Raw genomic sequence first — 21,453 nt, 5'->3', positions numbered from 1 at the left:
CACATGTCATAGCTCCTCAACAAACACCAAGGAGTTATATTACTAAGTTGCATGCCAAAATTATGTTCATCTTATAGACATTACCATACTGTTTTCTAATTTGCATTCCCATAAGCAACATCCAAGGGTTTCAGCTGCTTGCCATCCTCACCAACACTTGATACTTAGTCTTTTTAACTTTCACCATTCAAGTGAGTATGAAGTAATCTCTCACTGTAGCTTGAATATGCATTTTTCTGACAATTAGTAATGGTAAACATCTTTTATATAGTTATTGGTCATTTATGTATCTTCTGTTATAAAATGTCTTTTCAAATTTTTTTAAATTGGTTTATTTTAGTTGTATATAACAGTAGGATTCATTTTGACATAATTATAAAAACACAGAATATAACTTGTTCTAATTCAACCCCCAGTATCCCCCTATCCCTCCCTCCTTCCTCCTCCTGTCCCTTTCTCTCTACTCTACTGATCTTTCTACTATTTTCTTACAGATTTTTTTTTAATTGGTGTCTTGTGGATGGGCATCATAGTGACATTCATTGTGGTATTTCATATATCTGTATAGGAAATTTTGGTCAGATTCATTCCACTGTCTTTCCCTATCCCCTCCCTCCTCACTTCCCTTCATTCCCCTTTGTCTACTCCACTGATCTTTCATTTATTCTCTTTTTTTCATCCTCCCCACTTCTTTTGGATTAGGTTCAACATATCAGAGAAAATATTCTACCTTTGACTTTTGAGGACTGGCTCATTTCACACAGCAAGATAGTCTCAAGTTCCATCCATTTACTGGCAAATTCCATAAATTCATTCTTTTTTATATTTTTATAACTTTATTTATTTTTATTTGGTGCTGAGGATCAAACCCACTGCCTCACATGTGGTAGGCAAGCACTCTACCACAACTCCAACCCTAAAGTCATTCTTTGTTGTGACTGAGTAATATTCCAGTTAGTATATATACCACATTTTTTTTATCCATTCATCTGTCATCTGACTCCATAGCTTGGCTATTTTGAATTGTGCTGTTAAAAATATTGATGTGACTGTGTCACTGTAGTATGCTGATTTTAAATCCTTTGGATATATGCTGAGGAGTGGGATAGCTGGGTCATATGGTGGTTCTATTTTTGTTTTTTTGAGGAATCTCCATACTGCATTCTAGAGTGGTTGCACTCCCAATTTGCAGTCCCACCAACAATGTGTGTACCTTTTCTCCCATATTCTTGCCAGCATTTATTGATAATTTTATTCCTTATAATTGCCATTCTGACTGCAGTGAGATGAAATCTCAGTGTAGTTTTAATTTGTATTTCTCTAATTGCAAAAGATGTTGAATATATATTTCATATATTTGTTGACCATTTGTATTTCTTCTTTTGAGAAGCATCTGTTTAGTTCCTTTGCCCATTTATTGATTGGGTATTTGGATTCTTTAAAAATATTTTTTAGTTGCCAGTGGATCTTTTTTATTTTTTTATTTATTTGTATGCTGTGCTGAGAATCAAACCCAGGGTTTCATGCATGCCAGGCAAATGCTGTAGCACTGAGCCACAACTCCAGCTCCTGTTTTTCTTTTTTTATGTTAAGTTTTTTAAGTTCTTTGTATATCCTGGATATTAATGTCCCCGAGGAGCAGGTAGCAAAGATATTCTACGATTTTGTTGGCTCTGTCTTCGTGCTCTTAATTGTTTCTTATTTTGTGAAGAAGCTTTTTAATTTGATGCCATCACATTTATTGATTTTCTAATTTTACTTCTTGCACTTAGGAGTCTGTTGAGGAAGACAGTTCCTGAGTCAACATGTTACAATGTTGGGCCTAAATTTTGTTCTAGCGGGTGCAGGGTTTCTGATCTAATTCCTAGTTCTTTTATCTACTTTGTGTTTTTTTTTTTTTTTTTACTTTTTTTATTAGTTGTTGATGAAACTTTATTTATTTATTTGTATGTGGTACTGAGAATCAAACCCAGTGCCTCACACATGCTAGGCAAGTTCTCCACCACTGAGCCACAATTCCAGCCCCATGTTTGATCCACTTTGAATTGACTTTTTTTCCAGGTTGAGAGATCAGGGTAAATTTCATTCTATTACATATGTATTTCCAGTTTTCCTAGCACCATTTGTTAAAATGGCTGTCTTTTCTGCATCATATGTTTTTGTCATCTTTGTCTAGTGTCAAATAGCTGTATTTATGTGGATTTGTCTATGTGTCTTCTGGTTTATTCCATTGGTCTTCTTGCCTGTTTTGGTGCCAGTACCATTCTGTTTTTGTTACTGTAGCTCTGTAGTATAATTTGAGGTCTGGTATTATGATGCCTCCTGCTTCACTTTTCTTGCTAAGGATTGCTTTAGCTATTCTGGGTCATTTATGTTTTTCCAATTGAATATCATATCTAATTTTTTCTGTCTGTGAAGAATATCTCAGGAATTTTGATGGAAATAGTAGTGAACCTGTATAGTGCTTTTGGTAGTATGGCCATTTTGGCAGTATTAATTTCTGCCTATCCAAGAACATGGGAGGACTTTCCATCTTCTAAGGTCCTCTTCAATTTCTTTCTTTAGTGTTCTATAGTTTTCATTGTAGAGGCCCTTCACCTCTTTTGTTGGATTGATTCCCAAGTACTTTTGTTGAGGCTATTGTTAATGTTATAGTGTTCCTCATTTCTTTTTTTGTCATTATAAGAATGTGATTGGTTCATGAGTGTTGATATTGTATCCTGCTACTTTGCTGATGATAAATCATTTGTGAACTCTAGAAGTCTTCAGGTGAAGTTTTTGACGTCTTCTAAATATAAGATCATGGATCATGTCACTGACAGATTATTTGAGCTCTTCCTTTCCTATTTGTATCCCTTTAACTACCTTCTCTTTCCTAATTGCTCTGGACAAAATTTCAAGAACTGTATTGAATAAGAGTGATGAAAGTGGTCATACCTGTCTTGTTCCTATTTTTAGAGGAAATGCTTTCAGTTTGTCTCCATTCAGAAAAATGTTGACCTTGGGTTTGTCATATATAGCCTTTACAATGTTGAGGTAAGTTCCTTCTGTCCCCAGTTTTTCTAGTGTTTGAAACATGAATTGATGCTATATTTTGTTGAATGCTTTTTCTGCATCTATTGAGATAATCATGTGATTCTTGTCTTCAAGTCCACTTATGTGGTGAATTACATTTATTGATTTCCATATGTTGAACCAAACTTGCATCCCTGGGATGAGACTCATATGATCATGGTGTACTATCTTTTCAATGTTTTTTTTCATATGCAATTTGCCAATATTAAGAATTTTTGCATCTATGTTCATTGAGGATATTGATGTGAAGTTTTTTTTCCTTGATGTGACTTTGTCTGGTATTGATATCAGGGTGAAACTGACTTCAGAAAATGAGTTTGGTGATATTCCCTCTTTTTTTCTATTTCAAGGAGTAATTTGAGAAAGATTGATATTATTTCTTCCTTGAGGTTCTGATATAACTCAGCTGAGAATCCATCCCATCCTGGGCTTTTCTTTGTTGGAAAGCTTTTGATAGCTGCTTTCATTTCATTACTTGAAACTGATCTGTTTAAATTTTCTATATTTTCATGTTTCAATTTGGATTGGTCATATTCCTCTAGGAATTTGTCAGTATCTTCAAGATTTTCTAGCTTATTGGAGTATAAATTTTCAAAATAGTTTCTGATGATCCTCTGGATTTCAGTAGTATCTGTGGTGATATTTACTTTTTCATCTCAGATTTTGATAATTTGAGTTCTCTCCCTGTTTCTTTTGGTTAGTTTGGCTAAGGGTTTATCAGTTTTGTTTTATCCTTTCAAAAAAATCAACACTTATGTTGATCTCATATTTTTTAAATCTCAATTTCATTAATTTTGGCTTTGACTTTAATTAAATTTCCTGTCTTCTACTGATTTTGGTGTTGGTTTGTTTTTCCTTTCTTAAGACCTCGAGATGTATTATTAGATTATTTGGTATCTTTCTATTCTTTTAATGTATGAGCTCAGTGCTGTGAACTTTCCTCTTAGAACTACCTTCACACTATCCCAGAGATTTTGATGTGTTGTATCACTATTCTCATTTACCTCTAAGATTTTTTTTTTAGTTTTTCTCCTGATTTCTTCTACTATCCATTCATCATTCAAAAGTGTGTTATTTAATCTCCAGGTATTAGAGTAGTTTCTGTTTTTTAATCTTATAATTGATTTCTAATTCCATTCCATTATGATATAATGGGATATAAGGTATTATCTCTATTTTTTTAATTTGCTAAGATTTGCTTTGAGACCTAAAGTATGACCTTTTTTAGAAAATGTTCAATGTGCTGCTGAGAAGAAAGTGTATTCAGTTGTAAATGGATGAAATATTCTATAGATGTCTGGAAGGTCCATATCACTAATTGTATTTTTTAGTTCTGTAGAATTTACTTAGTTTTTGTTTGGATGATATATCCAGTGGTAAGAGAAGCATGTAAAGTACCCAGTATAATTCTATTTTGGTCTATTTGATTCTTAATATTGAGAAGGGTTTGTTTAATGTACATAGATGCTCCATTGTTTGGGGCATATTTATGATCATTATATATTGTTGATGTATGGTTCCCTTGAGCAGTACAAAATGACCTTCTTTGACTCTTCTGATCATTCTTGGCTTTAAGTCTATTTTATGTGATATGAGAATACCAACCTCTGCTTATTTATGAGACCCATATGAATGGTATGTTTTTTCCTATTCTTTCACTTTCAGTCTGTGGATGTCTTTTCCTTGGAGGTGACTCTCTTGCAGATTGTATATTGTTGGGTCTTATTTTTTAATCCCATATGCCAACCTTTTGATTGAAAGAGTCATATCTTTTTATTGAAGAGTTTAGACTGTTTACATTCAATATTATTGAAAGATTTTTATTTTCTGCCATTTTTATTTTTTTCTAATTTCCAGTTTAAATTGGATGTGTTTCTCATTTAATTTACTATTCTTCTCATGTAATTCTTTCCTATGATGATTTTTTATTAAATTATTTTAGTTGTAGATGGACAAAATACCTTTATTTTATTTTTCTTAATTTATTTTTATTGTAAACAAATGGGATACATCTTGTTTCTCTGTAGAAACAAGTAGAAGTAGAGGCATACCATTTGTGTAATCATACATTTACATAAGGTAATAGTTTTTGATTCATTCTGTTATTTTTTTCCTCTTCCCCATCCCTCCCACCCCTCTTTTCCCCCTATACAGTCCCTCCTTCCTCCATTTTTGCCCCCCTCCCACCCCCCATTATGTTTCATCATCCACTTATCAGCGAGATCATTCGTCCTTTGTTTTTTTGAGATTGGCTAATCTCACTTAGCATGATATTCTCCAACTGCATCCATTTGCCTGCAAATGCCATAATTTTATTATTATTTATGGCTGAGTAATATTCCATTGTATATGTATATGTATGACATATATATATATATATATATCATAGTTTCTTTATCCATTCATCAATTGAAGGGCATCTAGGTTGATTCCACAATCTGGCTATTGTGAATTGAGCACCTATGAACATTGTTGTGGCTGCATCACTGTAGTATGCTGATTTTAAGTCCTTTGGGTATAGGCCAAGGAGTGGGATAGCTGGGTCAAATGGTGGTTCCATTCCAAGCTTTCTGAGGAATCTCCACACTGCTTTCCAGAGTGGCTGCACTAATTTGCAACCCCACCAGCAATGTATGAGTGTACCTTTTTCCCCCATATCCTCGTCAACACCTATTGTTGCTTGTATTCTTGATAATCGCCATTCTAATTGGGGTGAGATGGAATCTTAGGGTAGTTTTGATTTGCATTTCTCTTACTACTAGAGATGTTGAACATTTTTTCACATATCTGTTGATTGCTTGTTGATATACTACTTCATGTTCACTAAGATGAGCATGATAAAAAGACATAATAAGAAATATTAGAAGAATATAGAGAATTTTGAATCCTCATACATCCTACTGGGAATGTGAAGTGGAATAGCCAGTTTGGAAAACAGTTTGCCAGTTCTTCAATGTTTTAAATATGTATCCAGTAATTCTGTTCATTAAGTTTTATACCCAAGAGGAGTAAAAACATATATCCTCACAAAAACTTGTATGTAAATGTTCGCAGAAGTTTTGTTCATAATAGCTCAAAGTAGAAACAACCCAAATGCCCATCTCCTGATAAGTTGATAAAGTATGTCATACAAAAAATATTATTCTGCAATAAAAATAAATGAAACCTCAATACATGCTACAACATGAATGAACTTGAAAAATGTTAGATCACATAAAAGATTTCAGTCCCACTTATATGATACCATTTATGTAAAACCTACAGGAGAGGCAAATATGTACATATAGATCAGTGGTTTATTAAGGCTGTTGATAGCAGAATGGGAATTGACTGCTACTTATCTGAGACTTCTTTTATGGGACAAAAATGTTCTATAATTAGATTGTAGTAATGGTTGTATGACCCTGTAAATATCTTAAAAACTCAGAATTTTATACTTTAAATGGATGAATTTTATGGCATATAAAATGTTATGGTATATGGTATATAAAATAAATTTTATGGTATATGGTACATAAAATAAAACTGTTTTCAAAAACCACAAAACTCCCCTTCATTACATGGAATAGAAAAGACCTTGAAAAGATAAGGAAGCACAGATCCAGAATACATACATAGGAACTGACCTTTAAAAGAAGGGAGATATTTTCATTGTGGTGAATTTGCAGATGTAATGATGGAGGAACTAACTTTGCATTTAATAGGACCTCATGCTTCACTTAATGCTTTACTATTACTATCTTGTAATTCTTAATAAAATTTTAATAAGGGCCACACATTTTGTCCCGAGTCCTGAAATTTTTGAGTCCTGGGTGGTAGTGTTCTCTTGTTGGCTACTATTGTTTCAGTAAAGTATGGGGCAAGAGTGTAAGCTGAGCATGACCAAGGAAAGGCCAGAAGTTTAAGCAAAATAGAGTAAGTATGAAGTAGTCCTGAGGAGCTAGATAAATGCTTACTTGTCTGTGGCTTTTTTGAATTCGTGGTTACACTGATGGTCCAGATTTTACAGTTTTCCCAGCACTCAGTTGTACTGAAGGTGGAGAGGTTACAGATGTTAGGGTTCATTCGGGGTTGAATATTTGTTAGTTGTATGTGATGGAAGGAGGATAGCAAATAGTTATGATAGATGGTGGTAGCTCATTAAGAAAAGAAGACAAGAGAAGGCCAATGGGTGAAGACTGAATAATAAGTGAGTTGTAGATTTTAATGAGGTATAAATGTTCCATAGGACATCTGAACAGAATTGGAAGTATATAGGATATTATTTGAATTGGTGATTCTTTAGTATCTGTTGAAGGTAAGGACTGAGGTTTGATGATAAAGTGACTGAAGTGGCATGAGGGGAAAAGATTATTTGAAGTGAAAAAGTCAAGAAATTGAGAGGCCATTTGAATATGTTACATACTTAGTGGATGGAGTTGCTTAGAATGAGGGCAGAAATGAGAAAAAAAAATCTGTTTTCAAGGTGTGAAATCTTTAAGGAAAAAAAACTTAAGTTGAGGCTATTGAATACCACTCTCAGTTCTGTACTCTGATTCATTCTGTGGCTTAGAATATACCTTATACCTCTCGTACTTTCCTCCCTTCCCTTCTCTACTATCTTCCTTATATGCCCACCCCTAACTAAAATTTTACCTCCCTACTTATGTTTAATATATTTAAATTTTGAATAATATTTTAAATATATTTTAAATATATCTTGAAAACAAAAGACAAGTTACATAGAACAAGCAGTCACTGAACAGTCTCTAGTTTTCAGTACAGGTATTAGTTAACAAAACAACATACTTTAGAATAGTTGCAGTTTCCTGATGGTAAGTGAACTTTTGTTTTCTTAAATGAAGAGTTATTTATAACAAAGACAATTATAAATACATTTAGTATTTTTACCAAGTTTTAACTTTAAATATGGATAAACAGACCTCATTATCATTTGTTTTCTTTCCATATAACACTATTTGGGAAATATTACCAATGTGGTAGGAAAAAAATTTTGAGCTGAGTATTTCAAACAGTTTTATCTTTTAACACTTTTTTTATTCAAATATATAGAATGAATTGTTTTTTCTAGAAAATTGTCTTTGTTATGATTTAGTTATGAGGTATCTCCCAAAAGCTCATATGTGAGACATTGTAAGACTTGTTCAGAGGTAGAGCATTTGGTTATGAGAGTTATAACCTAATCAGTGGATTAAACCATTGATATGAATTAACTGGGTGGTAATTAAAGGCAGTTAGGGTGTAGATGCAGGATGTAGGGAGGGCATGACTTTGGGGTTTATATTTTTGTCCCTGGTAAGCAGTGTTCTCTCTGTTACCTGATTGCCATGTCTTGAGCTGCTTTCCTCCTCTTACTCCTTGCATCATGGTATTCTGCCTCCTGCACGCCCAGAGCAATGGAGTCAACTGTCTGTGGACTGAGGCCTCTAAACCCTTTAGTGCCAAATAAAGTTTTCCTCCTCTGAAATTGTTTTTGTCCAGTCTTTTGGTCATAGCAGCAAAAAACCTAACTAAAACATTCTTTAAGTTTAAATCTTTATTTTTCCTTTTGAAGGAATAATAGCACACCTTAGAGATTTTGGAAATGTTTTTAAGAGTTCTGTGAAATGTATTTTATGATTGTGAATTTGTTTCAGGCTGAGAAAGATTCTGAAGATAGAGATACAAATATTCAAACAAAGTTAAACTCTCATCATCTAAAAATCAAGGTTCCATTATTCCACCATAGGTCTGCTCCTGAAAGCAGTGGAGGTAGATCAGTTACTAGAGTTCAACTTTCAAAGCCCATGGAACCCATACTGGTAGGCAGTAGTGTGTTTTTTTTTTTTTTAATTTCTAAATTTGTTCTTTTTAATTATACATGACAGTAGAATGTATTTTGACATAGTATACATATACAGAGTACAATTTTCCATTCTTCTGGTTGTACATGATATGGAACTACATTGGTTGTGTATTCATATATGAACATAGGAAAGTAATGTCTGATTCATTATACTACCCTTCCTATCCATATGCCCCACCCTTCCCTTCATTCACCTTTGTCTAATCCAAGGTATTTCTATTCTTCCCTCCCCCCACCTTATTGTGAATTAGAATCCACATATCAGAGAAAACATTAGGCCTTTGGTTTTTTGGGATTGGCTTATTTCACTTAGCATGATAGTCTCCAATTCTATCCATTTACTGGAAAATGTCAAAATCTCATTTCTCTTTATGGCTGAGTAATATTCCAAGGTGTACATATACCACATTTTTTTAATACATTCATCTGTTGAAGGGCTCCTGGGTTGGTTCCATAGTTTAGCTATTGTGAATTGAGCTACTATAAACATTGATGTGGCTGCATCACTGTCATATTTTGATTTTTAAGTCCTTTGGATATAAACTGAGGAGTGGGATAGGTGGGTCAAATGGTGGTTCCATTCCAAGTTTTCTGAGGAATCTCCACAGTGCTTTCCATAGTGTTTGTACCAAGTTACAGTCCCATCAGCAATGTATGAGTGTACCTTTTCCCCCATACCCTTGCCAACGTTTAGTTACTTGTATTCTTGATAATTGCCATTCTCTCTGGAGTGAGATGAAATCTCAGTATATGTAGTTTTGATTTGCATTTCTCTAATTGCTAGAGATGATGAACATTTTTCATATGTTTGTTGACTGATAGTATGTCTTTTGTAAAGTATCTATTTAGTTCCTTTGTGCATTTATTGATTGGGATTTCTTTTTTTTTTGGTGTTAAGCTTTTTGAATTCTTTATATATCTTGGAGATTAATAGTGTATCTGAGGTGCAGGTGGCAAAGATTTTCTCCCATTCTGTAGGCTCCCTCTTTACATCCTTTTTTTTTTTTTAATATTTTTTAGTTGTCAATGGACCTTTATTTTATTTATTTACATAAAGTGCTGAGAATCAAACCCAGTACCTCAAACATGCTAGGCAAGCACTCTTCCACTGAGCCACAACCCCAGCCCACATCCTTTTTAAAAAATATTTTTGTTGTTATAGATAGACACAGTATCTTTATTCTGTTTATCTCCATGTGGTGCTGAGGATCTAACCTAATGCCTCACACATGCCAGGCAAGTGCTCCACCACTGAACCACAACCCCAGCATTCTCTTCACATTCTTGATTGTGTTCTTTGATGGGAAGAAACTTTTTAGTTTGATTCCATCCCCTTTGGTGATTCTTGATTTTATGTCTTGCACTTTAGGAGTCTTGTTAAAGAGATCAGTTCCTCAGTCAACATGACGTAGATTTAGGCCTCCTTTTTCTTCTGTTATGCTCAGGGTCTCTGGTCTAATGCTTAGGTCCTTGATCCACTCTCAATTGAGTCTACTAATGTTTTATTAATTCATAATTATTAAGAAGACTATAAAAAGAAAATTTATTGATCGTGAAGATTTAGAAATGCATAATTTAAAAACAAACCTGGGGAAAATATAAGGAAGCTTATTATAAGCTATTATAGCTATATACAGGCTGATATTTTTGAGATTGAACTGATAGTTGACAGTTGTGTTATTGGGACCACTGGGAAACAGATACCAAGACATAATTAAGCATTCAAGCGGCTTATTGGAGAGGGTAAAATACTTAAGAAAGGAAAGTAGGAGGAAGCAGTGGGCAGCAATAACCTCTGTCCTCAATGCAAATCTGACAAAAACTCTCCCAGTGAGGAATTCTGGAGCAAAGAGTATCCATTACAAAATTCTGTATTGGCTGCTATGCCTAGACATTGGCTGAAGGCTGCCAGAGAAGATAGTGGCCTCAGCTTGAAAGTGAAATAGATCTTAAAGATATTGCAGCTGGGGGATGTCAGCTAAATGCACTCCTTGCAATGTAACAGCAGGTTCTTTGTTCAAGTGGATCTGAGCAAAGTACCTCCAAGGCTTCTGCAATGATGATAGTAATAACAGCTATTACTGAGTATCTCTGACTCCCTAAACACTGTAAGTTCTCTTTACATATATTATTTATGATACTTGTTCACAAATATCAAGAAGTGATCTTCATTGTTCAGATGAAGAAATTAAAATATGACATAGTTGCTAAGTTAGAGGGCTAGCAATTCAGTGTACCAGGTATTTATACCCTTGATTTTTTTTCATAAACACTTTCCTTATACTCTATTCCATGTTTTGTTTTGAACTGACAACTAGTTTAAGAGATTTTAAGACAGGAGGAAAATAAAGAGTGAAAGAAAAGATAAGGAAAGAGAAACCTATTATAGAATCTTATGATTTTCAAGTTTTATCTCTGAGTTTGGGTTCAGGACTTGGCATCAGATAATAGACATGTACCGCAAAAAGGAAATTTATCAGAAGGACTTGATTGTTTCTTGGAACTCAAGGGTTGGAACAGCAGCTGATTGCTAGAAATAAAACCGCCTGTTTCAGCTCTGCCTTTCTACCTGCTTCCTTGTCTTTGCTGTCCTGTGTTTTGTCTCTTTCAGCTTCAATCTCTGTCTCTACTTCCTATCTGTAGTCTTGATAGTCTCCCTGCTGCTCTCCTTCTGTGGCTCTCCATCTTTTTCGGTTCACAGTCTTTTGGTGTCTGTCTCCTCTTTTCTCCTCTCTCTCTTTCTCGCTCTTTTCCATTTCCCTCTTCTTTCCTCTCTAACTTCCCTCTCACCACTCTCCTTTTCTTCTCTCCCCTCCCTTCTCCTCCTCCCTGTCTCTCTTAGTCTGGTTCTCCCTCTTCCCCTCTCACTTTCTTTAGCTCTTGAATCTTATGTCTTTCTTTCTCTCCTTGTTCTTCTAGACTTCTTTGTTTGGTTCACCTGTCTGCCTACCTCTGCATCCTTAAGTAGGAAATGAGGGCTGGGTTGTGGCTCAGTGGTAGAGCACTGCCTAGCATGCGTGAGGCATTGGGTTCAATTCTCAGCACTGCATATAAATTAAGTAAACAAATAAATAAATACATAAAGATCCAACAACTAAATAAAGAAATAAAAAAAGAAGTAGGAAATAAGTCTATATATTATTTTATAATTTTTTTATTTTATAATTTTTTAACTTTGGTGTTCCATAAGTGAAAGTATATATTTACATTTAAACTTATACATTTTAAAGCACTAATCCTTGCTAGTACTTAAATGTTTTAAGTGTCAAGAATAATTTATAATCTTTCTCCATAAAAAGTACAATAATGTACTAGAAATTAAACAAATACTGAAAGTAAAATACTTTTTTCAGCAGTTAACAAAGCACTGTATCCTAATTCACCATTCTAATTAGCTTCTCTTCCTATATTAATAGTAATTTCAACCAAAGTATTCCAATATAGTTGTTATGCCACATAGAGTTCTCTTGCAAGTTGAATAACCTAGCTTAAGTCAGAAAATTCTTTTGTTTCCTTCAAATGGGTTAAAGTTTAATTAGCAAATTAAAGATTTTATTAGTATTACATTATGATCTAGTCTACTAACTAAATTTTTATTTTACTATATAAATAGTTTCTTTTTGCTATTCAATTCCATATTTTGTAATCATTTGTAGAAAACAAATTCTAGTAATCCTGATAAGAAAAACAGAGGCCTATTAACAAGTACTCCATCTTCAGAGAGAACTGATTTTGTGGTAAGTATTAGCATTTGGCACCTTTGGTATCAGTGTTCTGGCTCCTCCTCTTCCCACTCTTCTACTATTGTCACACCAGAGGAATATTACCTATTTAGAATAATATCTACATTTTTCTGTTGCATAACATGCTTTCATGGAAGTATTCTATATCCTGCTTATATATGTAAGGAAGAAAGATGGGAATGTTATAGCATCAACCAGAGTTATACTTTCTATTGTAAAATGTATGTAACATAAGATTTAGAATTTTAAGCACAATTTATTTTTATTTTTTATTTGTTATTTTTAATTATACATGACAATAGAATGCATTTTGATGTATCATACATACATGAAGTGTAACTTCACATTTTTGTGGTTATACATGATATGGAGCTACACTGGTCGTATATTCACGTATACGCATAGGAATATTATATCCAATTCATTCTACTGTCTTTCTCATTCCCACTCCACCTCCCTTTCCCTCACTCCCCCCTGTTCAATCCAATGAACCTCCACTCCTCTCTCCCCTCTCACCTATTGTAAGTTATCATTGGCATATAAAAGAGAACTTTTGGCCTTTGGTTTTTTGAATAGTCTCTAGTGTCATCCATTTACCAGCAAATGCCATAATATCATTTTTCTTTATGACTGAGTAATATTCCATTGTGTGTGTGTATGTGTGTGTATATATATATATATATATATATATATATATAATCACATTTTCTTTATCCATTCGTCTGCTGAAGGGCACCTAGGTTGATTCCATACCTTAGCCAATAAGCATGATTAAATGCTTTCACATTGTTGTGCCATCATCCATCATCCATCTCTAGAACTTTTTCATCTTGCAAAACTGAAACTTTATACCAGTTAAACAGTAATTCCCTGTTTCTCTCTTGCCTGGCCCCTGGAAACCACCATTCTACTTTTTGTCTCTATGAATTTGACTACACTAATACCTCATATATGAAGATTCATATACTATTTGTTCTTTTGTTTGATTTTGGAGATGGGGTATTACTGTGTTGCCCAGGCTGGCCTCAAACTTCTAGGCTTAGGTGATCCTCCTGCCTCAGCTCTAGAGTATCTGAGACTACAGGCATGTACCCCTGTACCCATCAGTATTTGTCCTTATGTGACTGACTTATTTCACTTAGCATGTTTTCAGGTTCACCTATGTGGTAGAATATGTCAGAAATTCTTCACATTTAAAGCTGAATAATATTCCATTGTATATGCAGTATCACACTTTGTTTACCCATTCATGCATCAATGAACACCTGGGTTGCTTCTGTCTTTGTCTATTGTGATTAATGCTACTATGAACATGAATGTACATATATCCATTTGAGTCCCTATTTGGGTACATATTCAGAAGGCAAATTTCTGTACTATATGGTCATAAAATTTTTAATATTTTGAGTATCAACCACACTGTTTTCCATAAGGTCTGTATCATTTTATAATTCCATTAGTGGTACACCAGGATTCCAGTTTCTCCACGTTCCTGCCAACACTGCTTGTTTTCTGCTCTGTGTGTGTGTGTGTGTGTGTGTGTGTGTGTGTGTGTGTGTGTGTTTTATAGTAGCCATTCTTTTGGACATGAAAGAATTTCATTTTGCTTTTGATTTGCATTTCCCTAATTATTATTAATATTTAGCATCTTTTCATGTGTTCATTGGTCATTTGTATGTCTTCTTTGAAGAAACATCTATTCAAACCCCTTGCTCGTTTTTAAATTAGGTTGTTTATTTTTGTTGTTGTTCAGTGGTAGTAATTCTTTAGGTTGTTTATTTTTGTTGTTGTTCAGTTATAGTAATTCTTGTATATTCTGAATATTAACCCATTGTTGGATATATGGTTTGGATATATTTTTCTCATTGAGTGAGTTGCCTTTTTACTCTGTTGATAGTGTTCTTTGATGCACAAATTTTTTTAAAATTTTCATTTTAATTTTTTAGGTATAGATGTACACAATGCCTTTATTTTGTTTGTTTATTTTTATGTGGTGCTTAGGATCGAACCCAGTGCCTCATACATGCGAGGAAGCACTCTACCACTGAGCCACAACCCCAACCCACAAATGTTTTTCATTTTGATATAGTCCAATTAATGAACTTTGTTTTTTACTGAACTGTGCTTTTGGTGTTTTATCAAAGAAATCATTGCCAAATTTAATGTCATGAAGTCTTTATCCTATGTTTACCTCTGACAGCTTTATAATTTTAGCTCTTACCTAATCTGTTCTTCTTAGGTTCAACTGAACCATATAGGAGGAATACAGCTTGCTAGCAGGGCAGCAGCAGGTGTTTCTCCATAGTGGTAGCAGTCCTAACAAAAGTCCATGCAGCAGCTCACATAGCAGTATGGGGACAGCTCTGGTCAAGGGAATGAGACAGTATCTTTTGTAACAAAATACAGGTCTCTACAGGGAAACGCCTAATTACAAGAGTCCCTGCTTCTAGAAAAACCCAAATAGGGGCATCTTTTATAGTATTTATTTATTTATACTGTATCTGTAGTTCGTCCCAGACATGCAGGTTTGCGGTCAGATATCATTTTTACCATAAGCAATGCTACCTAGTAACAGAGTTGACATTCTTACCCTTAACAGGCTCTTAGTGGAACATAGTTAACCAAAGATCAAGATGTTCATGCTAGGGGAAAAGGTTTTGATAACACTCTGCTTACAGTTTTTCTACTGTTCTAAAAAGTAATATGTTTTTCATAAAATGAGTGTTTCTTTTTTATTTTTCTTTGGTATTAAAATGTGTAGGTGAGGACTGGGGTTGTAACTCAGTGGTAGAGCACTTACCTACCACATGTGAGGCACTGGTTGCAATCCTCAGCACCACATAAAAATAAATAAGTAGTAAAATAAAGGTATTGTGTCCATCTACAACTTTAAAAAAAAAATGTGTAGATAAGCCAGGCATGGTGGCCCACTCCTGTAATCCTAGCTAGTAGGGAAGCTGAGACAGGAGGATTGCAAAGTTCAAGACCAGCCTCAGCAACTTAGCGAGACCCTGTCTTGAAATTAAAAAACAAAAAGGACTGGGAGTGCAACTCAGTGGTAAAGCACCCCTGGGTTAGATCCCCAGTACCAAAAAAAGTTGGGGAGAGATGTGTTGATGAGGAATAAATGTACCCAAATGAATTTTTCCTACAAAACTAAGTTAATGGCAATTTTATAAATGCTAAAATCTTTAAAAACTTGAGCTGTAATTTACATTTTATAAAATTTACCATGCTATAATGTACATAATTGTGTGTTTTTTAGCATAGTTGCAGTGCAACCATCCCTATAATATAATTCAAGAACATTTTTATCACATTAGCAGTTATTCCTTATCTCCCCATCTTTCCCTTTAGCTGCTAGGGACTGTCTAGAAGCTGCTAATTTACTGTCTTTTTATGTTTGCCTTTTCTAGATATTAATTCATATAGTCGTAAAATGTGACCTTTTGTGCCTGATCTCTTTACCTTGGCATAACATTTTAAAGTTCATCAATATTATGACCTTTATCAGTACTTTATTCCTTTTCTTTCATCAAATTATATCACAGTCTATGGATACACCACATTTTGTTTACCAATTCAACTTATGGGCATTTGGGCTATTTTAATTTAGTATCTATCATGAATAATACTGTTATGAACATTTATGTATGTTGTGAGTGTGTTTTCAGTTGTGTTGGGTATATATCTGGAAGTGGTAGAACTGCTAGCTCATGATAACACTCTTTTTAGTGGGCTCTTTAAAAAAAGTTTGATGAGCAATCATACACAAACTATACAATTCAGTTATTTAAAATGTGTTATTCAGTGAATTTTAGTATGTTTATAGATATGTGCTATCATTATCGTAATCGATTTTAGAGCATTTTTATCACCTTAAAAATAAACCCCATATTCTTTAGCTAACACCCACTTGCTCTTCTATACCACTCCTCTGCCTTCTGTATCTGTAAATTCCCTTGTTCTGGACATTTCATATACATGGAATTACAAAATATGATCTTTTGTGACTAATTTCACTTAGCATAATTTTTTTGGGTTTCATCCATATACCAGCATGTTTCAGTACTTCATTTCCTTTTAAGACCAAGTATTATTTCATTGTGTTGATATAAATAGTGTTGATGGAAGTTTTTGTTGTTTCCATCTATGACTTATAAATAATGTCGTTATAAATTATAAATGTGTGAAAGCTTTTGTGTGGGCATCTTTTTATTTCTCTTTGGTATATATACCTAGGAGTAGAATTGTCTGGAAGGTACAGTTGCCAGGTTATCAAGTTTCACTTAATAAGTACTTGATAAATATTTTTTGAATGAATGAATGGGGAAAAGTATAGTATAGCAGACAAAAATTCTTGTTTGAAAAATAAGTTTAAATCAAAAGAGTAATCTTAAGCATGCATATTTTGAAGAAGTATGTCCAAAAGTTAATAATTATATTCATTCAGATAAAATTATTCACTTGTCAAGTTCATAAGAAAATGCTTCCAATAAGTTAGTATTAATAACCTCTTTTTAATTGCTTAAAAATAATTGTTTTTGAAACCTCTCTGAAAGAATAACATATTCTTTTATAGATTGATTTGTCCTCAGTGCAAAAAGCACCTTTTGAAGAACTCTTTCCAAATATCAGCAGTTATGTTAATTCAAATGAAATTATTCCTGTGTCAAGTTTGCAAGAAAATTCTTCAAATGAGGTAGCATTTTCAATTTTTTCTGTAATTACTAAAAGAAATTATTGTTCTATTTTGCAAACTAGATATTTTTTATATGAGTCACTTGGAGAAATCCATAACTCAGTTAAGGGTAACATCATTTATATGCATCTCAAGAAGAAAAGACCCATACCAGATTTCCAAATATTTCTTCAATTCTGTGTGTTTCTTTTTTATTCTGTTGACAGAATCTTTTGAAGTTTTAAATTTCATGAAGTCTAATTTGTCTGTTTTTTCTTTGATAGCTGTACTTTTGGTGTCATATGAAGAAATCATTGCTAAATCAAATGTCATGAAGCTTTTTCTTGTTTCCGCAAAGTTTTGTTGTTTTAAGACGTCATTTAAGTATTTGATCCACTTGAATTAATTTTTGTATATGATGTTAGTAAGGGTCCTGCTTAATTATGTTACACATGGATACTCAACTTTACTAGGTCTCTTCATTGAAGAGATTATTCTTTCCCATAGGGTACCAAGTAAACTTGTCAAAAATCATTCAAACAGCTAGACATGGTGGTGTACACCTGTAATCCCAGTGACTCAGGAAGCTGAGGCAGCAGAACTGACAAGTTCAAAGTCAGCCTCAGCAACTTAGCAAGGCCCTAAGCAATTTAGCGGGACACTATCTCAAAATAAAAAATAAAAAAAAAAGGGCTGAGGATATGGCTCAGTGGTTAAGCACCCTTGGGTTCACTCCCCAGTACCAAAACAAACCAAAAAACCAAGTAACAAACAAACATCATTCAAACATAAATGTGAGGCTGGCTTATTTGCAGTCTTCCCTATTCCACAGGACTGTATGTCTATCTTTTGCAGGGGAACATATTGGGAATTGAATGCAGGAGTGCTTTGTCACTAAGCTACATACCCAGTTCTTTTTTTATTTTTAATTTTGAGGCAAAGTCTCACTAAGTTGCTAAGGTCCTCACTAAGTTGCTGAGGCTAGTCTCAAACTTGCATCCTCTTGCCTCAGCTTCCTCAGTCACTGGAATTACAGGCATGTACCACCACTTCCATCTAAATGTCTGTCTTTATGCCAGCACCACACTGTTTGGGTTACTGTAGTTTTGTAGTATGTTCTGAAGTCCTCCTGTTTTATTATTCTTTCTCAGGATTGTTTTGGCTTTTGGGAGTCCCTTGAGATTCCATATGAATTTTAGAATGGGTTTCTCTGTTTCTACCAAAAATACCTTTGGGATTTTATAGGAATTGCATTGAATCTGTAGATCACTGTGGATAATAATGACATTTTAACAATATTAAGTCTTTCAATCCATGAACATGGGTTTCTATGTATTATCTCAAATTTCTTTCAGCAATGTTTTATTGTTTTTATTGTATAAGTCTTTGTATAATTTCTTTGGTTAATTCTAATTACACTTTTTGTTGCTATTATAAACATAATTATGTTTTTAATTACCTTCCAGATTTTTCCAATATGTGGAAGTGCAACTAATTTTTGTTGGTGAATCTGTAGCCTGCTATGTTCATAAATATGTTTATTCTGACAGATTTTTAATGGAATCTTTAGAATTTTCAACATATGAAATTGTATCAACTGTGAACAGAGATAATTTTACTTTTATATATGTAATAGACACCAAAAATAATTGTTATTTTGCTTAAACAACTATCTTTTTAAAAGTTTTGAGTATGAGAGGCTGGGGTTGTGGCTCGGTGGTATAACACTTGCCTAGCATGTGTGAGGCACTGGGTTCGATTCTCAGCACCACATATAAGTAAATGAATAAAATAAAGGTCTATCAACATCTAAAAAAATTTTTTTAAAAAGTTTTGAGTATTTATTCCTCTGTATGGACCCACATTTCCATTTGGTATCATTTTTCTTCTCCCTAAGGGATTTCCTTTAACATTTCTTATAGTGTGGATATACTAGTGGCTAGTTCTTTCAGCTTTTTATAATTAAAAAGTCTTTGTTATTGCCTTCATCTTTGAAAATTGTTGTTTTTATATTTTGAATATGAGGTGTCCTCCAAAATCTGTTGTGTTAGGCAGTACAGAAATGTTCATAGGTAAAATGATTAGATTACAAGCACTGTAGCCTCATTAGTGGATTAATCCATTTGATTGATTCATAATTTGAAAGGACTGCTATGTGGTAATGGTAGCAGGTAGGATATGACTGGAGGAAGTAGGTCACAGGATGATTATTTTATCCTTGAGGATTTTTTGTTTCTGGCTTCTTACATTTTCTCTTGTACATACTTTCTTCCTCTCCTCTTCTTTTTCTTTTCTTTCCTTTTTCCTTTCATTCTTTCCTTCCTTCCTTCCCTCCATCCCTCCCTCCTCCTCTCTTCCTTCCCTCCCTCCTCCTCTCTTCCTTCCCTCCTTCCTTCCTTTATTCCCTCCCTTTCTCCCTCCCTCCCTCTCTTCTCTCCTCTCTCCTCTCCTCTCCAACCATCAGGAGCTGAATAGCTTTTCTCCACCCTGCCCTTCTGGCATGATGTCCTGCATCACCCTAGGCCCAGAGCAATAAAAGTCAGCTAACAGAAAGAACTTCTGAACCCATAAGCTCAAAATAACCTTCTCTAAGTTGTTCTTATAAGGTATTTTGGTCACAGCAATGAAAAGCCAACTAACACAGTTGAACTAGATGTAGATTTCTAGGTTGACAATTTTTTATTAAAATACTTTAAAAATGTTGCCCTAGTCAGGTGCAAGGGTACACGCCTGTAATACCAGTAGCTTAGGAGGCTGAGGCAGGAGGATTGCAAGTCCAAAGTCAGCCTCAGCAACTTAGCAAGGCCCTAAATAACTTAGTGAGACCCTGTCTCTAAATAAAATATAAAAAGGGCAGGGAATGTGGCTCACTGGTTAAGCTCCCCTGGGTTCAATACCTGCTTCCAAAAAAAAAAAAAAAAAAAAAAATTGCCCAAGAAATCTAGCATCATACTTATCTTTGTTCCTCACTCAGCACATTAGCATTTTTTTTCCTCTGTCTGATTTTAATATTTAGCCTTTTTCAGTAATTTTGAGTAATTTGATTATGATATGTCTTGGTGTAATTTCCTGCTATTTTTAATCCTTCAGTTTCTTGAGCAACTAGGATCTCTGATCTTGTTTTGCTTTTTCTTATAGTCAAGTTTAGGAAGTTTTTAGCAACTTTTCCTTAAAATTAAAATGTCCTTTCTGTGCCCCTTCCTTTCCTTTGATGACTCCTGTTGCCCATTTATTAAATGTATATTGTCCCATAGCTCACTCATATTCTTTTTATTTAAAAAATATTTTTTCTTTCATGTTTTCATTTTGGATAGTTCCTTTTGTTGTCTTAAAATTCACAATTTCTTCAATAGTGTTCAATATGATGTCAATCCCTTTCAGTGTATTTTTTAATCTCATAGTTTCCAGTCCCAGAAATTCATTTTAAGTCTCTTTTATCTTTCTTGTCTCTATTTAACTTTTCAAACACATGGAATATTAACTAGCTCTTTTAATGTTCTTCTCTGATGATTCTATCATTCATGTTTACTCTGAGTCAGGTCAATTATTAATTGATTTTTGGTCATGTTTTTCTTTTTTTTTTCCTACATGGAAATCTGATTAGAGTATAATATTAATGGATGATTTTTTCTTCATATCTTCTTGAGCTTTCTTCTGAAAGAAACTTAAAAACTATTTGATTCTTTCAGGCCTTCCCTTTAACGTTTGTTAGTCAGGTCTGGAGTTGTTCAGTCTAGGACAGTTATTCTCCATGACTGAAGTATGACCTTCCTGAGAATTCAACTCAATCTTTTATGAATTATGAGGTTTCCCAGACTGGCGTGTGGGATCAGGCACTTTTCTCATTCCTACATCAGCACCAATGCTAATCTTCCTGATCTTTTCAGATGTCTTTTTTTCCTGTCCTCAAGTAGTCCCATAAGTATGCCCTGGTCAGTATTCTACTGATTCTTAAGCAATAACTACATAATGATGAAGCAATTCATCATGAAGATAAACAAATGTCAGTGTATATGCACCCAACATTGGAACACCCGAATATATGAAACAAACATTAACAGAACTGAAGGGAAGATTATGCCACAGAGCAACTCTTAGCAATACAAAAA

At 34.0% G+C, this 21,453-nt stretch overlaps 1 protein-coding gene across 1 annotated transcript in view; it reads left to right on the top strand.

Moving 5' to 3' along the window:
• Positions 1–21,453, top strand: part of MEIKIN (meiotic kinetochore factor) — a 98,340-nt gene that overhangs the window by 56,927 nt on the left and 19,960 nt on the right. The window contains 3 exon segments of the mRNA XM_079144324.1: positions 8,712–8,876; positions 12,577–12,657; positions 17,246–17,365. Of these exon segments, the coding sequence (XP_079000450.1) occupies positions 8,712–8,876; positions 12,577–12,657; positions 17,246–17,365 (366 nt within the window).

Source organism: Sciurus vulgaris (assembly GCF_902686455.1).
Source record: "Sciurus vulgaris genome assembly, chromosome: 6".
In the NCBI taxonomy this organism is placed as follows: Eukaryota; Metazoa; Chordata; class Mammalia; order Rodentia; family Sciuridae; genus Sciurus; species Sciurus vulgaris.
This window is presented reverse-complemented; position numbering and strand designations above follow the sequence as displayed.